The 14,443-nt window shown below is 42.0% G+C and overlaps 5 protein-coding genes across 11 annotated transcripts; 3 read left to right on the plus strand and 2 right to left on the minus strand.

Annotated features, from left to right (window-relative positions):
• The first annotated feature begins 360 nt into the window (after positions 1 to 360).
• LOC117570725 (polycomb protein Asx) lies at positions 361 to 9,139 on the plus strand. Of its 7 annotated transcripts, none has more exons than XM_034252541.2 (12): positions 361 to 502; positions 1,075 to 1,282; positions 1,348 to 1,789; positions 1,850 to 2,981; positions 3,050 to 3,698; positions 3,762 to 3,866; positions 3,943 to 4,008; positions 4,080 to 4,957; positions 5,019 to 6,518; positions 6,580 to 6,879; positions 6,958 to 7,180; positions 7,474 to 9,139. In XM_034252541.2, exons 3-12 carry the CDS (start codon positions 1,491 to 1,493, stop codon positions 7,824 to 7,826), a joined length of 5,505 nt encoding a protein of 1,834 aa, XP_034108432.1. In that variant the 5' UTR covers positions 361 to 502; positions 1,075 to 1,282; positions 1,348 to 1,490; the 3' UTR covers positions 7,827 to 9,139. The 7 variants fall into 7 exon arrangements, with proteins under 7 accessions (XP_034108432.1, XP_051861022.1, XP_051861023.1 ...); XM_052005062.1 differs by having other exon boundaries at positions 365 to 502; positions 1,021 to 1,282; positions 6,958 to 7,211; positions 7,474 to 7,593; XM_034252539.2 differs by having other exon boundaries at positions 366 to 502; positions 1,021 to 1,282.
• A 79-nt stretch (positions 9,140 to 9,218) lies between these two features.
• Positions 9,219 to 10,186, minus strand: LOC117570732 (phosphopantothenoylcysteine decarboxylase). The gene is made up of 3 exons (XM_034252554.2): positions 9,867 to 10,186; positions 9,605 to 9,808; positions 9,219 to 9,541 (listed from the first exon to the last, which is right to left on the minus strand). Exons 1-3 carry the CDS (start codon positions 10,044 to 10,046, stop codon positions 9,281 to 9,283), a joined length of 645 nt encoding a protein of 214 aa, XP_034108445.1. The 5' UTR covers positions 10,047 to 10,186; the 3' UTR covers positions 9,219 to 9,280.
• Positions 10,187 to 10,442: 256 nt separating this feature from the next.
• On the plus strand, positions 10,443 to 11,858 carry LOC117570727 (GDP-fucose protein O-fucosyltransferase 1). Its single transcript, XM_034252549.2, has 2 exons — positions 10,443 to 10,599; positions 10,655 to 11,858. The coding sequence occupies exons 1-2, from the start codon at positions 10,491 to 10,493 to the stop codon at positions 11,743 to 11,745; spliced, it is 1,200 nt and encodes a 399-aa protein (XP_034108440.1). The 5' UTR covers positions 10,443 to 10,490; the 3' UTR covers positions 11,746 to 11,858.
• A 97-nt stretch (positions 11,859 to 11,955) lies between these two features.
• On the minus strand, positions 11,956 to 13,495 carry LOC117570728 (eukaryotic translation initiation factor 3 subunit M). Its single transcript, XM_034252550.2, has 3 exons — positions 13,346 to 13,495; positions 13,021 to 13,200; positions 11,956 to 12,958 (listed from the first exon to the last, which is right to left on the minus strand). Exons 1-3 carry the CDS (start codon positions 13,388 to 13,390, stop codon positions 12,020 to 12,022), a joined length of 1,164 nt encoding a protein of 387 aa, XP_034108441.1. The 5' UTR covers positions 13,391 to 13,495; the 3' UTR covers positions 11,956 to 12,019.
• Positions 13,496 to 13,547: 52 nt separating this feature from the next.
• Positions 13,548 to 14,437, plus strand: LOC117570731 (DNA excision repair protein ERCC-1). Its single transcript, XM_034252553.2, has 2 exons — positions 13,548 to 14,196; positions 14,249 to 14,437. Exons 1-2 carry the CDS (start codon positions 13,624 to 13,626, stop codon positions 14,435 to 14,437), a joined length of 762 nt encoding a protein of 253 aa, XP_034108444.1. The 5' UTR covers positions 13,548 to 13,623.
• Positions 14,438 to 14,443: the final 6 nt, after the last annotated feature.

Below are 14,443 nucleotides of genomic sequence, written 5' to 3' on the forward strand. Positions count from 1 at the left end.
ATCAATTATTTAACTACTACAACTATTATCCAGGAATATATGTTATAGACGGCATGTAAAATTGTTTATAAACAAGAATATAAGATAACACGCTATTCAGGCGTATTAAATATACCAAATATTTTAAACCAATAGAATATATCATGATGATAAAAGCGTTTATATAGTAAATTTTTCTTATGGACACACCTCAACCCAAAAAGGCAATGAATAACTTTTTTATCATACTTATAAAGTAGTAATAAAATAATTTATATTATTTCGATTACAAAACAGTCGATGATTGCCATTAAAAACGATTTTTAAAAGAAATACAAAAAAACATCGATGCATCGATAGTGCCGTCGATGTTTCTTCACCCCTCTATAGCGTAGTGCTCTCTCGCAATGGGAGCCTAAATAAATAACTATAATAATAATTGTTTCAAAAATAAAATCATAATTAATAATAAAATGTAAATTGTGGAGTGTTTGCTGAGAGTGCTTAGTTTTTAGTGGTCAAAGTAATAACAATTTCATTCAATTACATTCAAGCTTTTTTGCTGCGTAGCTACAGCCTGTGCGTATAACAAAGACAGACGTTGGCGTACGGCCAAGGCATATGCAAGGGCTAGCGTCAGAAAGAGTCAGCTCCATAGAGCACAAGAAGCAGAAAAAGAATCCAAAATTTTTAGCTCTCTGCTTCTGCTTTTGTTTGTGTCTTTGCAACATGCATTCAATATTTTAATTTAGGTATAGTGCATGGAAACTAACATTTAAGAAGTGCAAGTGTTGCAAATGTATCAACAATGGCTTAATTAATACGCAATAGATAAAAGCCAAAACCACGCAAAACAAAAAACACTTTATAGTGCGTGCGTGCGCCTGTGAGTTTACGAGTTTGCGTGTGTGTGTGCGTTATAATTATATATGTATATGTGTATTACATATGTGTATGTATGTATGTGTGTAATATTCCTGCAGGGGCAAAAGCAACAAACCAACCAACTTTGCTCTTTTGTTGTTGTGTTTGTTATTGTAGGCAACAAATTTACGTTGGACACACATTCATACATTCGTACATATGTATTAAAAGGAAAGGCGAAGAGAACTGAACAACTGAAAATTAGCGTGTGTAAAATAATCGAGGAGGAGGAAAGTGACTGTGTTGAGTTAGGAAGGGAAACTATATAACTGAATAACTGAGGAAATTTTCTAAGAAAAGGGGGCGCAACGCTCCAAAAATTGGATACCGCTCGTGTTGCCCCCGCCCCATTGATATGGCAAAAACTGCTGCTGGCCAGGTTAGTGTGTTCATATTGCTATCAATGAATTTATTTACATATTTTTTTCTTGTGTTTATGTTTAGTATGTACGGAAGAAACCAGTAAACTGCCATCGTATCAACGCCTGACATGGATACAATAATAAAAACAAACGTTGCTGAGAGTAGTTGTAAATAGTTCTATTTATATATATATAGAATCGCTATATATATGTTTATGTATAAATATGAAAACCATAACGCCGGATACATCCACATCAGCAGCGCCACAAGAACAGCAGCAGCAACAACAAATGCCCACTCAAGGCGCCACCATTCCACAACAGCGACAGCATATTATACCTGTGATTATGGAAGCAACGGCGCACGTGAATCTCGTAGACGATGACGATGAAAAGGATCCATTAGCTTTGGACAGCGCAGCGCATCAAACGCTGCCATTAGAGACGCCCCAGCAGCAGCAACATCAACAGCAGCAGTCCGCGATGAATTCAACGTCACCCAACAAGCACACACATAGTCTGAGGTAGGTAACTAGTCTATTGAATATTATTTTGGTATTAATTTGTCAATTTCATTGAATCAGGCGCCACCTGCCACGCATCATAATGAAATCCATGCCACCTGAGAAAAAGGCAGCAGGCAATAACGAAGATGCATTGCATAACAACGCTGCGTTACCGCCAACAACAGCAGTAACGTTAACTGCAGCAACAGCGCAACTGGCGCCATCACCTGCCATCAACGCTGCCACTACATCCACCTCCGCCTCGTCCTCATCCACGACATCTGCACCACCTGTGCGTGGCATCAGCAGTCGTCGCATCCAACAGCAGCAGCAAGCTAAAGCGGCTGCAGCGGCGGCGGCAGCAGCAGCAGCGGCAACAGCAGCCGCAGCAGCGGCAGCAGCAGCATCAACAGCTTCACCGAGTTCTAAGGCTGTTACCCAAGCGTCGACAATGCGTGAGGTACTGGCCTCGATACCGGGATTCAGTGTTAAGCCGCGTCGTCGCAGCAACAAGAAGCTTACAACTGCGGCGCAAATTGAGCAGTTTAAGGATGGCAAAATCGATTTGGAAACGCCAGACTCCATATTGGCATCCACAAACCTGCGCGCGTTGCTAAATAAGCAAACATTCTCATTATTGCCGCCACTGTACCAGCACAATCTTATTCAACTGTTGCCGAGCGTGGATCGCGAAGCCAGCGAGGTTGTGCAGCCACCGCTTCAGCAGCCGGACGAGCCGAGTACAAGCAGTGGGAGTGGCAGTGGTAGTGTCAGCTCCCATGAAGCCATACGATTAAGCGCCTCCTGCCTAAATAACGAGTTCTTTGCACGCGCCTGCTTAGAGTGGCGAGAACGTCTTAGCGAAGGCGAATTCACGCCAGAGAATCAAATAAAGCTGAAAACGGAAGCGGAACGGGAAAAGAACAAAGTCGATCCCTGGAAATTGAAGCACTTTGAGCCCTATTGGGGTGAGAAAAATGCGAAACGTGCACCGAATTCCAACCCGCCCACCTGTAAGCTTAAGCTCGAGCCCTCAAAGCAGAAGCTGGAGACAACAGCAGCTGATGCAGCTGTAGTAGTAACGCCACCACCACCACCATCATCAACACAAACACCAACAGCACCACCTCCACAGCCACAACAGCAGCAGCAAGAACAACAACTACAACAAGCAACATGTGATAATGAGACTGAATTGAAATTTAATATTGTAAGACAGAGTTTTGCATATTTGTGAACAACAATTCAATATTAACCAAATTTTCTTATTCTTTGCAGAGCACAAAGTGCGAATCCACAACCACGACAACCACAACATCAACAATATCCATAGCCAGTGAGAATACTGCAACTACTGGCAGTAGCGAAGCAACAATAGCAACAGCAGAAACAACAGTGGCAACTATTAATGCAACAACAGAAACATTAAATAAAAGTAGCAACAACATCATTAGCAGCAGTAGCAACAGCAGCAGCAGCAACGCTTTAACGGAGCAACATCGGCGCGTTCTGAAACGCCCGTCGAGCAGTCCATCACGACGCAAACGCAGCGATCTATCGACAATCGTCAGTGAGTTGCCAACAACGTCAAAAGAAAGCAAGCTAATAAAACGAGAGGTTGTGGAGATGATTGTTCCTAATACAACAAATATTGATGAGCATGCGACCGACGAGTTGGATGCAAAATTAGCAGTAACAATAAACGACCAGCAGCCACTTATAAACAGTACCTGTGCTAAAAACAAGGCAACAAATACGGAGACATTAACAACGCCAACACCAACAACAGCATCTGCATCAATACCAGCAACAACATCAATATCCACATCAACAGCAGTAGCAGCAACATTAAACATTATACCTACAACAATTCCTGTGACTACCAGTCACTTTGCAGGCTACTCGCCGGATGTGGAACTTGTTGAAGGTATGTTGATTGCCTTAATATTTATTTCTAGTTATTAATTTTATATTCATCTTACATGATTAGACACCAAAGCAACGCCTAATGTGGCGCTACCAACAGCAACAACTGCGTCGACATCGACAACCACAAGAAACCATGACTTTGTATTTGCAGATACAATCGATCACGGTAAGAAGTTACTACCCATTGACAATTATTACAATTCACACGAACTTTATAAATTCATTCTCTTTTCACACTTAAGCTTACTTCCACGATCATCAAGCAACCATTAGCCACAATTTCTATTCCTCATCATCATCATCAAATTGTAATATACACATCAAATTTATTAATTGAAATTCAATATCTAATAAGCAATTTTCTTTGCCGCATTTATAGCGACAGCAACAATCATTAAACTGGACGATCCTTGTGATAAGCAGATTGAGGATTCACCAACAATGCCCATGACAATGGCCAGTAATTCGCTATCGACAACAACGTCATCGAGTTCGTTGGCGTCCAGCAATTGCACATCGTCATCGATATCATCTTCGTTATCATCGTCCTGTTCCAGCAGCAACTCCTCGACAACGGCTGCCACAACAACGACTTTGGCAGCCCCAATATCGCTAGCAACAGCTGCTGAAACAACGCTTGCTGATATGCAAGCAATGCTCAGCTCAGTGGCCACACTTCAACAGCAACAGGAGCAACAGCAACAATCAACGCCCGCCGTGGAATTAAATTCTAGTGAAATGTTTCAGCATGTTCAGCACGATTGGAACTTTGGTGGCATTAAATTGATGACATCGGCGCCATTAAATAGTGACGCATCAACAATCGACGAATTGCATGGAGCAGAGCAACATTTAAATGACGAGGCTATCCACATGATGGATGTGGTAAATGAAGCAGAGGATGATGACATTGTGGAATGTCACAATCTGCTGGACAATAATGTCACCGAGGCAGTGGCCGAAGAGGTTGACGAAGACGATGATAATGTCGATGAGGATGACGATATTGTTGAATGCATTGACGCTGAGCCACAAGACCAGGATGAAGTGATGAGTGCAATGGTTGATCACGTTATCGAGGACAGCGAGGGCGACACTGTGCGTGATATTGTTGACAAATTACAGCAGCATCATCAACAGCAGCAGGAACAACAGCAGCAGCAACAACATCAATTGCATTCGCAAATTCAGGATGTGGTGCAATTAGCGCAACATTCGTTTATACCACAAGCTCATAACGTCGACTATTCAAATGAGGTAAGTGCAATTTGAATAGCATTGAAGAGTACTATAATAAAGTGAATTCCTTCGTTTGCAGATTACGCACGAACTGCTGTGTGATGCAGTGCCCATGTCGGCAGCCGAAATGGAAGTATCCAGCACGGTTATTACGAACAGCAGTAACAGCAACGACAGCAGCAATAATTTGAGTTTATGCAGCAGTAGCAGTAGTAGTATTGCGATTAATCAGCTACCGCAACAAGCAACTGCACCTGCTGCAGCGCCCCCTCAGCAGCAGCAACAGCAGCAGCGTCAGATTCTGGTTGATTCCAATGGTCAGATTATTGGGAATTTCCTTTTGCAACAACAACAGCAGCAACAGCGCCAGCAGCAGCAACTGCAGCAGCAGCAATTATTACAACAGTTCACCTTGCAAGCAGCTGCACAACAGCACCAACAGCAGCAACAACAGCAGCAGCAACAACAACATCAACAGGTGCAACAGCAGCAAGCCACTAGCAGCAATGCGTTACATAAAACACATCAAACGTTGCCCATAACGTTGCGCAAGCCTTTTGAGATTAACAGCAATGGGGCTCAGCAGTTTTTGGCACCTAATCTTCTCGCACAGCAGCAGCAACAACAGCAACTCGAACAGCAACAGCAAGCACAGCAAAAGCAGCAACAACTACAACAATTTGCTTTGCAACAGGCTCAATTGCATCAAAGACAATTGCTAGCGCAGGTAGCTAACAACAATCTGCTGCAACAACAGCAACTGCAGCAACAACAACAGCAGCAGCAACAAAGCTATCAACAACAGCCGCAACAAAGCGTTGTGCCGCCCAAGTTCATAGCTAAGCCCCTGAACATTATATCGATGACACGACCAGCCAATGCATCGCCCAACACCGCTGCAACGCCTGCTGTTGTCGCAACACCAACAGCAGCAAATAACCAACAGATTCCGTCCAGCTATGCCAATGTTGTTACGGCAGTTCAGCAGCAACCAGCAACAGCTCAACAGCAGCAGCAGCTTAATCACAACAGTAATTTGCAACAGCAACAACAGCAGTCTGTGCAGATACCCGTCTCAGCAGTTAACAATGTGCTGACAATGAAAGCAATGCCGCCATCAGGTGTACCGACAACTATAGCCCAGCAACGATTGCAGCCTAAAATGCCCACGGGCAAGGGACGCAAGGCGACCACCAATAGATTGCCACCGGGTGCTGTTAATCTAGAGCGAAGCTATCAAATATGTCAGGCTGTAATACAGAACAGTCCAAATCGCGAGAACCTCAAAGCCCAACTGCGTCCGCCGGCAGCTATTCTCAGCCAGCAGCAGGCAACAACAACTGTCAGCAGCACTAGCAGCAATACGCCATTGAATGTATCTACTGTGGCTGCCACACCGATGAGCAATCTCAGCACGGTTAGCAGCAATGTGATAGCAACAGCTGCTGCCGCCGCAGCCCCACAGAATTTGAAGCAGGAGGAACTGCTTGGCGGGGCGGCCACCGTTGCTGCAGCGCCAGCCCTGCCCTCCGGTATGCCACCTAATGTAATGGGTGTGGGGAGACCAGGTGTCTACAAGGTAAATGGAAATTTTAATTTATACTATATGCCATTAAAGCTAATGTTTGTTTCGCTTGCAGGTAATCGGACCTCGCATGGGAGGCTTTCCGCGTAAGAAGTATGTGCAGAGAAAGCCATCACCCACAACAGTTATACGACATATGATGACAGCGGCGCCTGGTGCCACCAGCAATGCTGCACAGCAGCTGCAGTTGGCAACTGGGCAACAGGTGGCACAGCAGGCGCCGCCAACGACACCGGAACAGCTCCTGCATCAGAATGGAACTGGGCAGTACGTGTTGGTTCATCGCGCCAATGTGGGTGCAGCTGACAATCAAGCGCCACGTGCTTCGAGCGCCCCACCTATGCATCAAAATCAGGTATGCCCTATTGTCAAACTATTAACTATCCAAATTTATTTGATTCTGATTGCTTGCTGTGCTCAACTATTTTGGCAGTTTGTCACCGTGCAGAATCCGTTGCACAATCTGAACGGATTAACAATGGGCGGACGCGGGCGTCCGGCATCTGTTGACAATAACACGGCTGGCAACGGTGCGCCAGTGATTGCCAACAATGATGCACTGCATCATCATGAACTGCACCCGCAGCAGTTGCAACAGCAGCAGTTGGGCAATGTCAGTGCGGCCGCGAATATTGTGCGGCGCAATGTCGCTGCAGGTAAATTGGTGTATTATTAGTGCTTAGCGAGGTACGTCTTTCAAATCCATCGCCCATAAATCAAATCAAAATCGACTCATTGGCACGCAATAATATTTATCACATAGATTTGTTAGATTTACCTTTCGTTGTTTCTACGTAACACTTTTGCGTATGCATTTGCGTATCGAGTATGTAAACTCTGCATGTTTTGTATTTGAATTCAATATTATTTTGTATTCTTTGTAAGAAATTAAGTTGGCATTCTTTTATTTAATGAATATACTAATGATATTTTTTGTTTTCACAAAAAGGAACCAATATCACCTACATTGATGCCGGTAACAACAGCACTTCGGCACCAGCAACTACTCTGATTGAAGCTGGCAATAACTTTATGGTAACAACCAGCACAACATCGACAACAGCTGCTGGCAGCATTGCTGGCAATCAGGTACAAATACAGCAGACAACTCAACAACAGCAGCATCCATTATTGCAAATGCAACAAAGCGGAGAGAACACGCCACCAGGCAACGAGGCAACAACCAACAACAGCTGCGCATGTGCACTAAACGCGATGGTCATTTGTCAGCAATGTGGTGCATTCTGCCACGACGACTGCATCAATGCAGCGAAACTGTGCGTTGCCTGTGTGATTAGATGAAAGCTACGCCTGCAGATGCAACTTGACAACGTATTATAGTAGTATATAAATATTTATATATAGATAATACCCATATTAAGATGAACTGGCTATCTAATATCGTATTGTATTGTGAGTCTTAGTTGAAACGTCAGGAAAAGAAACATTTGACAAGACAACAGACAGAAAACATAGACATTTTTACTCGACAAATTTTTGTAAGCTAATGACTATAATCAAAAGCATAAGAACGTACAGAACTAGGAGTGCAGCGAAGGCTTGTGCTTGTGACAAACATATATACAAACCCCAACTCATCATAAATACACACATATATAGTATATATCCATGTAAACTTAGGCATGTTGCAGCAACTCTCAAAAACTTTTGTATAAATCATTACAAATGACCTATAGAGATACAGACATACATTTATAATTATGGGGAAAGTCGAGGCAAATGTTGAGTACTTTGCGCTTATTGCATATCCTTGAGATGTGAGTTGTTTTCGTAGTTTGATTCTCAAGGATATTGGAAGACCAGATACAATATAGAAACAAGCATTAACAAGAACCGAAACAAAAAAAATACTGTAATTAAAGATAAATACAAAAAAGGGCAGCAAAACCAATAAAATACGAAAAGCAAGTATATGCTTAGTGTATATATTTATGTTTAATATTAGTTGTAAATTAAAAGTAAAAACGTGTATACATTGAACATATATACACTTATAAATACATATTTATTTCTAAGTTAGATTTGAGAAAAACTTCATACTTAGGTTGGACATATGTATGCCTGAAGACTATGTATATTTTTTATAATTTGTCGCTGCATATGCGTAATGATAATTATTCAGTTGATTCGTTTTTAAACAACAAAAAGAGTTGGAAGTGAAACAATTAAATATATCTACAGCTACAACATACACGAAAACAAACATACATATATATTTTACTGTGTAATAATAACTAAGCTTTTTAATTTCCCTAATCTTAAGTTATCATTCGCTACACAAACACACATACATACCACACACACCCACACATCTCTAGAATATATATATATATATTATAGCGCATAAAATAATTGTAATTTGCATATAAAAATGATTTAAAATGCATAAAATTGTTGATAAAACACACACAAAATTACAACACATAAAAATATAAAATGAAATGGAAAACCCAAATGCAATTAAAAAATGAAGCAAAACTATAAACGACATGAGGAACAAAATTAAAAAAATATACAAACAAAAAAACAAGTACGAAAAACATTTTGCTCCTAGATGCACTCAAAATTAACCAATAAACATTATTACAAATAAAATAAAAAATCTAAATAGCGTCGCTTTTTATTTCAGCTGTCACATTTCACATAGCCCCTTTATAATATGAGTGTAATGAATAAGTTAATCACTACTCTTGGAGAGTACCATAATTTATTTGTTAATAATTATTATAAAGTATTTACACCGACAACAAAAAGGCAGCAACAACACTCTTTACAATGGTGGCTACCTCTGACATCGCCCCATTACCGGTGTCGCCACACATTAGGGTCTTTGAAATGCAGGGAATCTCCGTGTAGCCCCAGCTGATTAACCTGTCGATCTGTTCTCGAGTTATGGGATGATCGTACATGCGAGTGTTCATTGCTGGAGCGAACAGGAGAGGCTTCTTAAGGTCCCAAGCGCGTACAACACACATCACCAGGTTATCGCATATACCCTATAAAAATCAACAACTTATCAGTTTATCTTTATGCATTACACTTAGATAATTTTGTCTTACGGTGGCAATCTTCGCCAGAGAATTGGCGCTGAGCGGTGCTATCAAGAGCATATCTGCCCACTTGCCTAGCTCAATATGGAGCACAGGGTCACCACGCTTATTCCAAGTAAGCCACTCGTCGCGGTTGTGTAAGATGGGAACGTTCTCCGGCATTTGTTCCAGTTCAAAAAAGTGCTTAGCATGTTCCGTAATAATGACTTTGATCTGATGAGTAATGGTAATCAATTAAAAACGTAATGAAACTCAACATTTAGCAACTCACGTTAAATTTGTATTCCAGCTGTTCATTACTTAGTTCGGATATTAATTGAACTAGTTTTATGGTAGCAACACTTCCCGTTGCTGCAATGATCACATTGCGTTCTGGCTTTATTGTTGTTGTTGTTGAGGCTGATGCTGCTCCTTGGGCAGCGTCTTTTGTGAAAATCCCAGTTTCTCCCATTCTGTTTTTTCCATAAGATTGTTGTCCATGCGACAGCCCAAATAATCTTTAGCCTCTAAGCGACACTTGCCGTTGTCGTTGTCGTTGCGTCTCAAGCAACTCGCATAGATTAGGAAGTGCTTCTTGCACAAGCTCTCGTGATCTAATGGAAAGCTGCCCTTCTCCGGCGCTGTGGGGATGAACTTCTTTTGATTGTAAATCTGTGAAGTCATTTGTACAGTATTCACTACAAGCTCTTATCTTAAATCATGGATAAGTGAGCATACAGCAATTATGAAATAGATTATACATATGTGAAAATAAAGCAAATAATAACAACTGTCAACTGGCCATTCTGACCAAGATTACCACATTATGCAAAGTAAATGTGGTGGCAACTCAATAATTTGTAATCGAAAGTCATCGTTTATCGATTCAAAGCGGCTAAAAGACGAAGCCGGCAGAATGCTGTGTCCTAATTTATTTATTTATTTAATTTTAACGTTAATATTGACAGCAGAAGCTCAGTTTGAGCGCGATCCTAATGGATACTTGACTTATTGTCCCTGCATGGGTAAGTTGAACTAATTTTTATGTACTTAAGCTATATTTTAAGTTAATGTTTCTAGGACGCTTTGGTAATCAGGCGGATCATTTTCTTGGTTCATTGGCATTTGCTAAAGCATTAAATCGAACGCTGATATTGCCTCCATGGGTCGAGTATCGTAAGGGTGAAATGCGCTCCCGTCAAGTATCATTCGATACATATTTCCAAGTACAGCCATTACTTGATTATCATCGCGTGATTCTAATGTCGGACTTCATGTCAAAATTGGCTGAGGATGTGTGGCCAGCAACGGAACGCGTCTCCTTCTGCTACATGGAGCGCAAAAGCCTGCAGCAGGAGAAGAATGATCCAGATGCACCCAACTGCCATGCCAAGGATGGGAATCCCTTTGGTCCTTTCTGGGATACTCACAATATCGATTTTGTGCGTTCGGAGTTCTACGGTCCGCTACATTTTGACGTTCATCACAGTACCATGGCAACCAAATGGATGAACAATTATCCAGCTGATAAATGGCCAGTCTTGGCGTTCACCGGTGCACCAGCGAGCTTTCCTGTACAGCATGAGAATCGCGAACTACAAAAACATCTCCAATGGAGTCGAAAGTATAATGTGGCAGCTCAAGAATATATACGCAACGTTTTGCCACGCGGTGCTTTCATTGGACTCCATTTGCGCAATGGCATCGATTGGGTGCGTGCATGTGAACACATTAAGGATAGCCAGCAATTGTTTGCATCTCCTCAATGTCTGGGCTATAAAAATGAGCGTGGTCATCTCTATTCCGATCTATGCATGCCCTCGAAGGAGGCAATTGTGCGTCAATTGAAGCGCACCATTAAGAATGTGCGTCAAACCCAGCCCAAGAATGAGGTAAAGTCTGTGTTTGTTGCATCCGATGCCAATCACATGATTGCTGAACTTACCGCGGCCCTGAGTCGAATGGACATTAGTGTACATAAGTTGCCTGAGGATGATCCATATCTGGACTTGGCAATTCTAGGACAATCAAATCACTTTATTGGCAACTGCATCTCTTCGTATAGCGCTTTTGTAAAGCGTGAAAGGGATGCACATGACTTTCCGTCATATTTCTGGTCTTTTCCCAAAGAAAAAGATCGTCAGCAGGCGAAGATGCATGAAGAGTTGTAAAGCAATCGACTAACAAACGTGAATCTCGGAACACTTGTATCAATCCTTATCATTAGTAATTTGTAGTATTAGTATTAATAAGCTAGAAAGTTAACGATTATTGCGATTGATTCAAGAATTTATGAAATTATTTTGTACTCCATTTTCGATTTACTTAGAAATTTATTCAAGCTTTGTTTCTCACGCATTTCCTCAAAATAATTTAATATATAAACTTTTTACGGTGCTTTTTATTTGATCTTGACGTCACTAAGATATTTCGCAATCGGTATTTCTAATGTATCAACTTCTGTGTACGCGCCAAATCCAATTGTGCAGATGAAACATTCGTCAAGCCTTCACGAACCGAGCTGAGGTTCTCCTTCCATGCCTGCAGCAGATCACGCAGCTGTTCCCACTGTGGTGCACCAAAGGTCCTATGCATAGTCGACGAGATGTGCACCTTGCGATTGGCCTGATCGAGACGCACACGCACCAGTTTCGTCTTCAACACCTCAATGACAAATGGCTCTACTTCGTCTTCAGCGATCTGAAGTTCCTTAGTCAGTGTATCGAAACTCATCTCGGGGAAACTCTCAGCCAACTGCATGAATGTAAGCAGACGCATCTTCTTCATGTTTTGTTCATGGTTGAGACCCTGAGAGTTCACAAACTCCTTATGATCCTCGTAAAATTGCACATACGATGGCAATTTGTCTGATACGAATATGGACAACAAATCGTGAATTAAATCGCCCTCTAGGAAGCGCACAGGCTTCAGCGACAATAGAGGATCGAGCAGGAATGTATTGGGATCGGCCAAAGCGGTGACAATGCACTTCATGGCATCTTCACGAGCAACGCACGCATTATCGGCGGTGTAGGTGCCCAACAGCTCAATCATCACCTTGGAAGACAGTTCCAGATTGGTGTCCTTGGTCACATCGTGCAGCAGACGATACAACTTCTGCATCTGCTCGCTGGATGGTGGGCAGTTGGCAAACTGCGATTTCAATTGATCGACGCCAGTAAAGACCTCGAGCACTTGATCGCACTGCTTGGCCACTTGCACCAAGTGGTAGTAAACATGGTACCGCAACGGGGACGCTGTATCTAGATTGTTGAAAAGACGCCACAGTGACTGCAAGCAAACTTTCGCCAGCGGCTGGTTGGGTGCCTTGGTCATCTTTTCGCAATATGCCAGGACAATATTCTCGCCACGATCCAGAGGTATCTACAAGCGTGTAGAAGAATATTGAATTTTTCCGCTAATTAAATGGTATTATTTGTACTAACCGTAATCATAATGGACACAATGCTGTTTAAAATGCCATCGATCTGGGCTGGTTCGCCGTCTTTGAAGCAAACTTCGCAGACGCCAATAATTTTGTGCAAATCATCTTCAACGCCTTTATTAGATTTTTCCGATGAGATTTCGGCACCCAACTTCTTGAAATACTTGCGCAGTTCTTGCACCTGTGTTTAAAATAGAAATATAAGTTAATTCGGATTTTGATATTTACAAATTTTGTTTTTGCAGTCAGCCGCATCATAACCTCACTTTACTGTTCATCAGATACCACAGTAGCTATTAGTTACTTATTTGTGTTCCAAACATTACCTGCTCATCTAACGACAGATCTATAAACACCGGATGTGAAGCCATGATTTAATTGAACGTTTAATTATTTATTTTTGCAAAAAATATAAACAATTTGCACGCACACGTCGCTGAGTTGACAACTCGAAAGGAAAGCGTGACCGCAGTTAAATAATAAAATATACTATTTTATATAGAAAATATACCATAGTATGTTTGTAAATATCATTTCGATAGACACAGTTCGATAACGATTGTATTGTTTTTTTTTGTGAAATTCTACAATTTACCGGGCTAAAATGGACGATCTAATCGACGATTCGTTTGACGATGTATTGGCTTCCATGGACATGCCCACGGCTCCCAAGTTACCCAAATTGCAGGTCCCATCAGAGTCGCTAACCTCAAGCAATAGTAGCAGCAACGTAGCTGCAGGTTCATCCAAGTTGCCATCAAATCCGCACAGTGTTTTGGTTCATAGTAAACAAAGGGGAAATCCTATTCTGAAATCCATTCTAAATGTGCCTCTGGAGTTTCGCGATGACATTGTGCCCGATTATGTGGTGGGCCGCACATCATGCATTTTATTCCTATCACTCAAGTATCACAATCTCAATCCCGATTACATATGTCAGCGTCTAAAAGCGCTGGGCAAGATGTACGAGTTGCGAGTCCTGCTGGTCCAAGTGGATACACCGGAGCCACACAATGCGTTAAAGAGCTTAACACGTATCTCATTGCTGGCGGATTTAACCATGATGCTGGCATGGAATGCAGAGGAAGCCGGCAAAATCATAGAAACGTACAAACAATTTGAGAAGCGTCCGCCTGATCTCATCATGGAGCGTGTGGAATCGAATCCCCATCAGAAAGTGAGTTGCTCAAGCACTTACTTCTCAATCTTAATCGAATTTTTCTCTACAGCTTGTGGCAGCGCTTACCAACATCAAGCCAGTGAACAAAACCGATGCAGTGACTCTATTGCAGATCTTCGGAAATCTTGAGAATCTTATCAATGCCAGTGAGGAACGGCTGTCTCAGGTTATGGGTCTGGGTCCACGTAAAGCTAAGAAACTGTACAAGACGCTGCATGAGCCGTTTCTTAGCAAATAGTCGCTA

The sequence above is a fragment of the Drosophila albomicans genome, chromosome 3, assembly GCF_009650485.2.
Source record: "Drosophila albomicans strain 15112-1751.03 chromosome 3, ASM965048v2, whole genome shotgun sequence".
Taxonomy (NCBI): Eukaryota; Metazoa; Arthropoda; class Insecta; order Diptera; family Drosophilidae; genus Drosophila; species Drosophila albomicans.

Excerpts from the sequence above, each read along its gene's own strand:
- LOC117570725 (XM_034252541.2), top strand. The coding sequence starts at position 1,491 with ATGAAAACCATAACGCCGGATACATCCACATCAGCAGCGCCACAAGAA. Across the intron at positions 2,982-3,049 it reads CTGAATTGAAATTTAATATT|AGCACAAAGTGCGAATCCAC; the intron begins GTAAGACAGAGT and ends TATTCTTTGCAG. Across the intron at positions 4,958-5,018 it reads ACGTCGACTATTCAAATGAG|ATTACGCACGAACTGCTGTG; the intron begins GTAAGTGCAATT and ends CTTCGTTTGCAG.
- LOC117570728 (XM_034252550.2), bottom strand. The coding sequence starts at position 13,390 with ATGGCTTCACATCCGGTGTTTATAGATCTGTCGTTAGATGAGCAG. Across the intron at positions 13,201-13,345 it reads ATCTGTCGTTAGATGAGCAG|GTGCAAGAACTGCGCAAGTA; the intron begins GTAATGTTTGGA and ends TTTTAAACACAG. Across the intron at positions 12,959-13,020 it reads TTGTGTCCATTATGATTACG|ATACCTCTGGATCGTGGCGA; the intron begins GTTAGTACAAAT and ends ACACGCTTGTAG.
- LOC117570731 (XM_034252553.2), top strand. The coding sequence starts at position 13,624 with ATGGACGATCTAATCGACGATTCGTTTGACGATGTATTGGCTTCCATG. Across the intron at positions 14,197-14,248 it reads AATCGAATCCCCATCAGAAA|CTTGTGGCAGCGCTTACCAA; the intron begins GTGAGTTGCTCA and ends TTTTCTCTACAG.
- LOC117570727 (XM_034252549.2), top strand. The coding sequence starts at position 10,491 with ATGCTGTGTCCTAATTTATTTATTTATTTAATTTTAACGTTAATATTG. Across the intron at positions 10,600-10,654 it reads GACTTATTGTCCCTGCATGG|GACGCTTTGGTAATCAGGCG; the intron begins GTAAGTTGAACT and ends TAATGTTTCTAG.
- LOC117570732 (XM_034252554.2), bottom strand. The coding sequence starts at position 10,046 with ATGGGAGAAACTGGGATTTTCACAAAAGACGCTGCCCAAGGAGCAGCA. Across the intron at positions 9,809-9,866 it reads AGCTGGAATACAAATTTAAC|ATCAAAGTCATTATTACGGA; the intron begins GTGAGTTGCTAA and ends ATTACTCATCAG. Across the intron at positions 9,542-9,604 it reads CTCTGGCGAAGATTGCCACC|GGTATATGCGATAACCTGGT; the intron begins GTAAGACAAAAT and ends TGATTTTTATAG.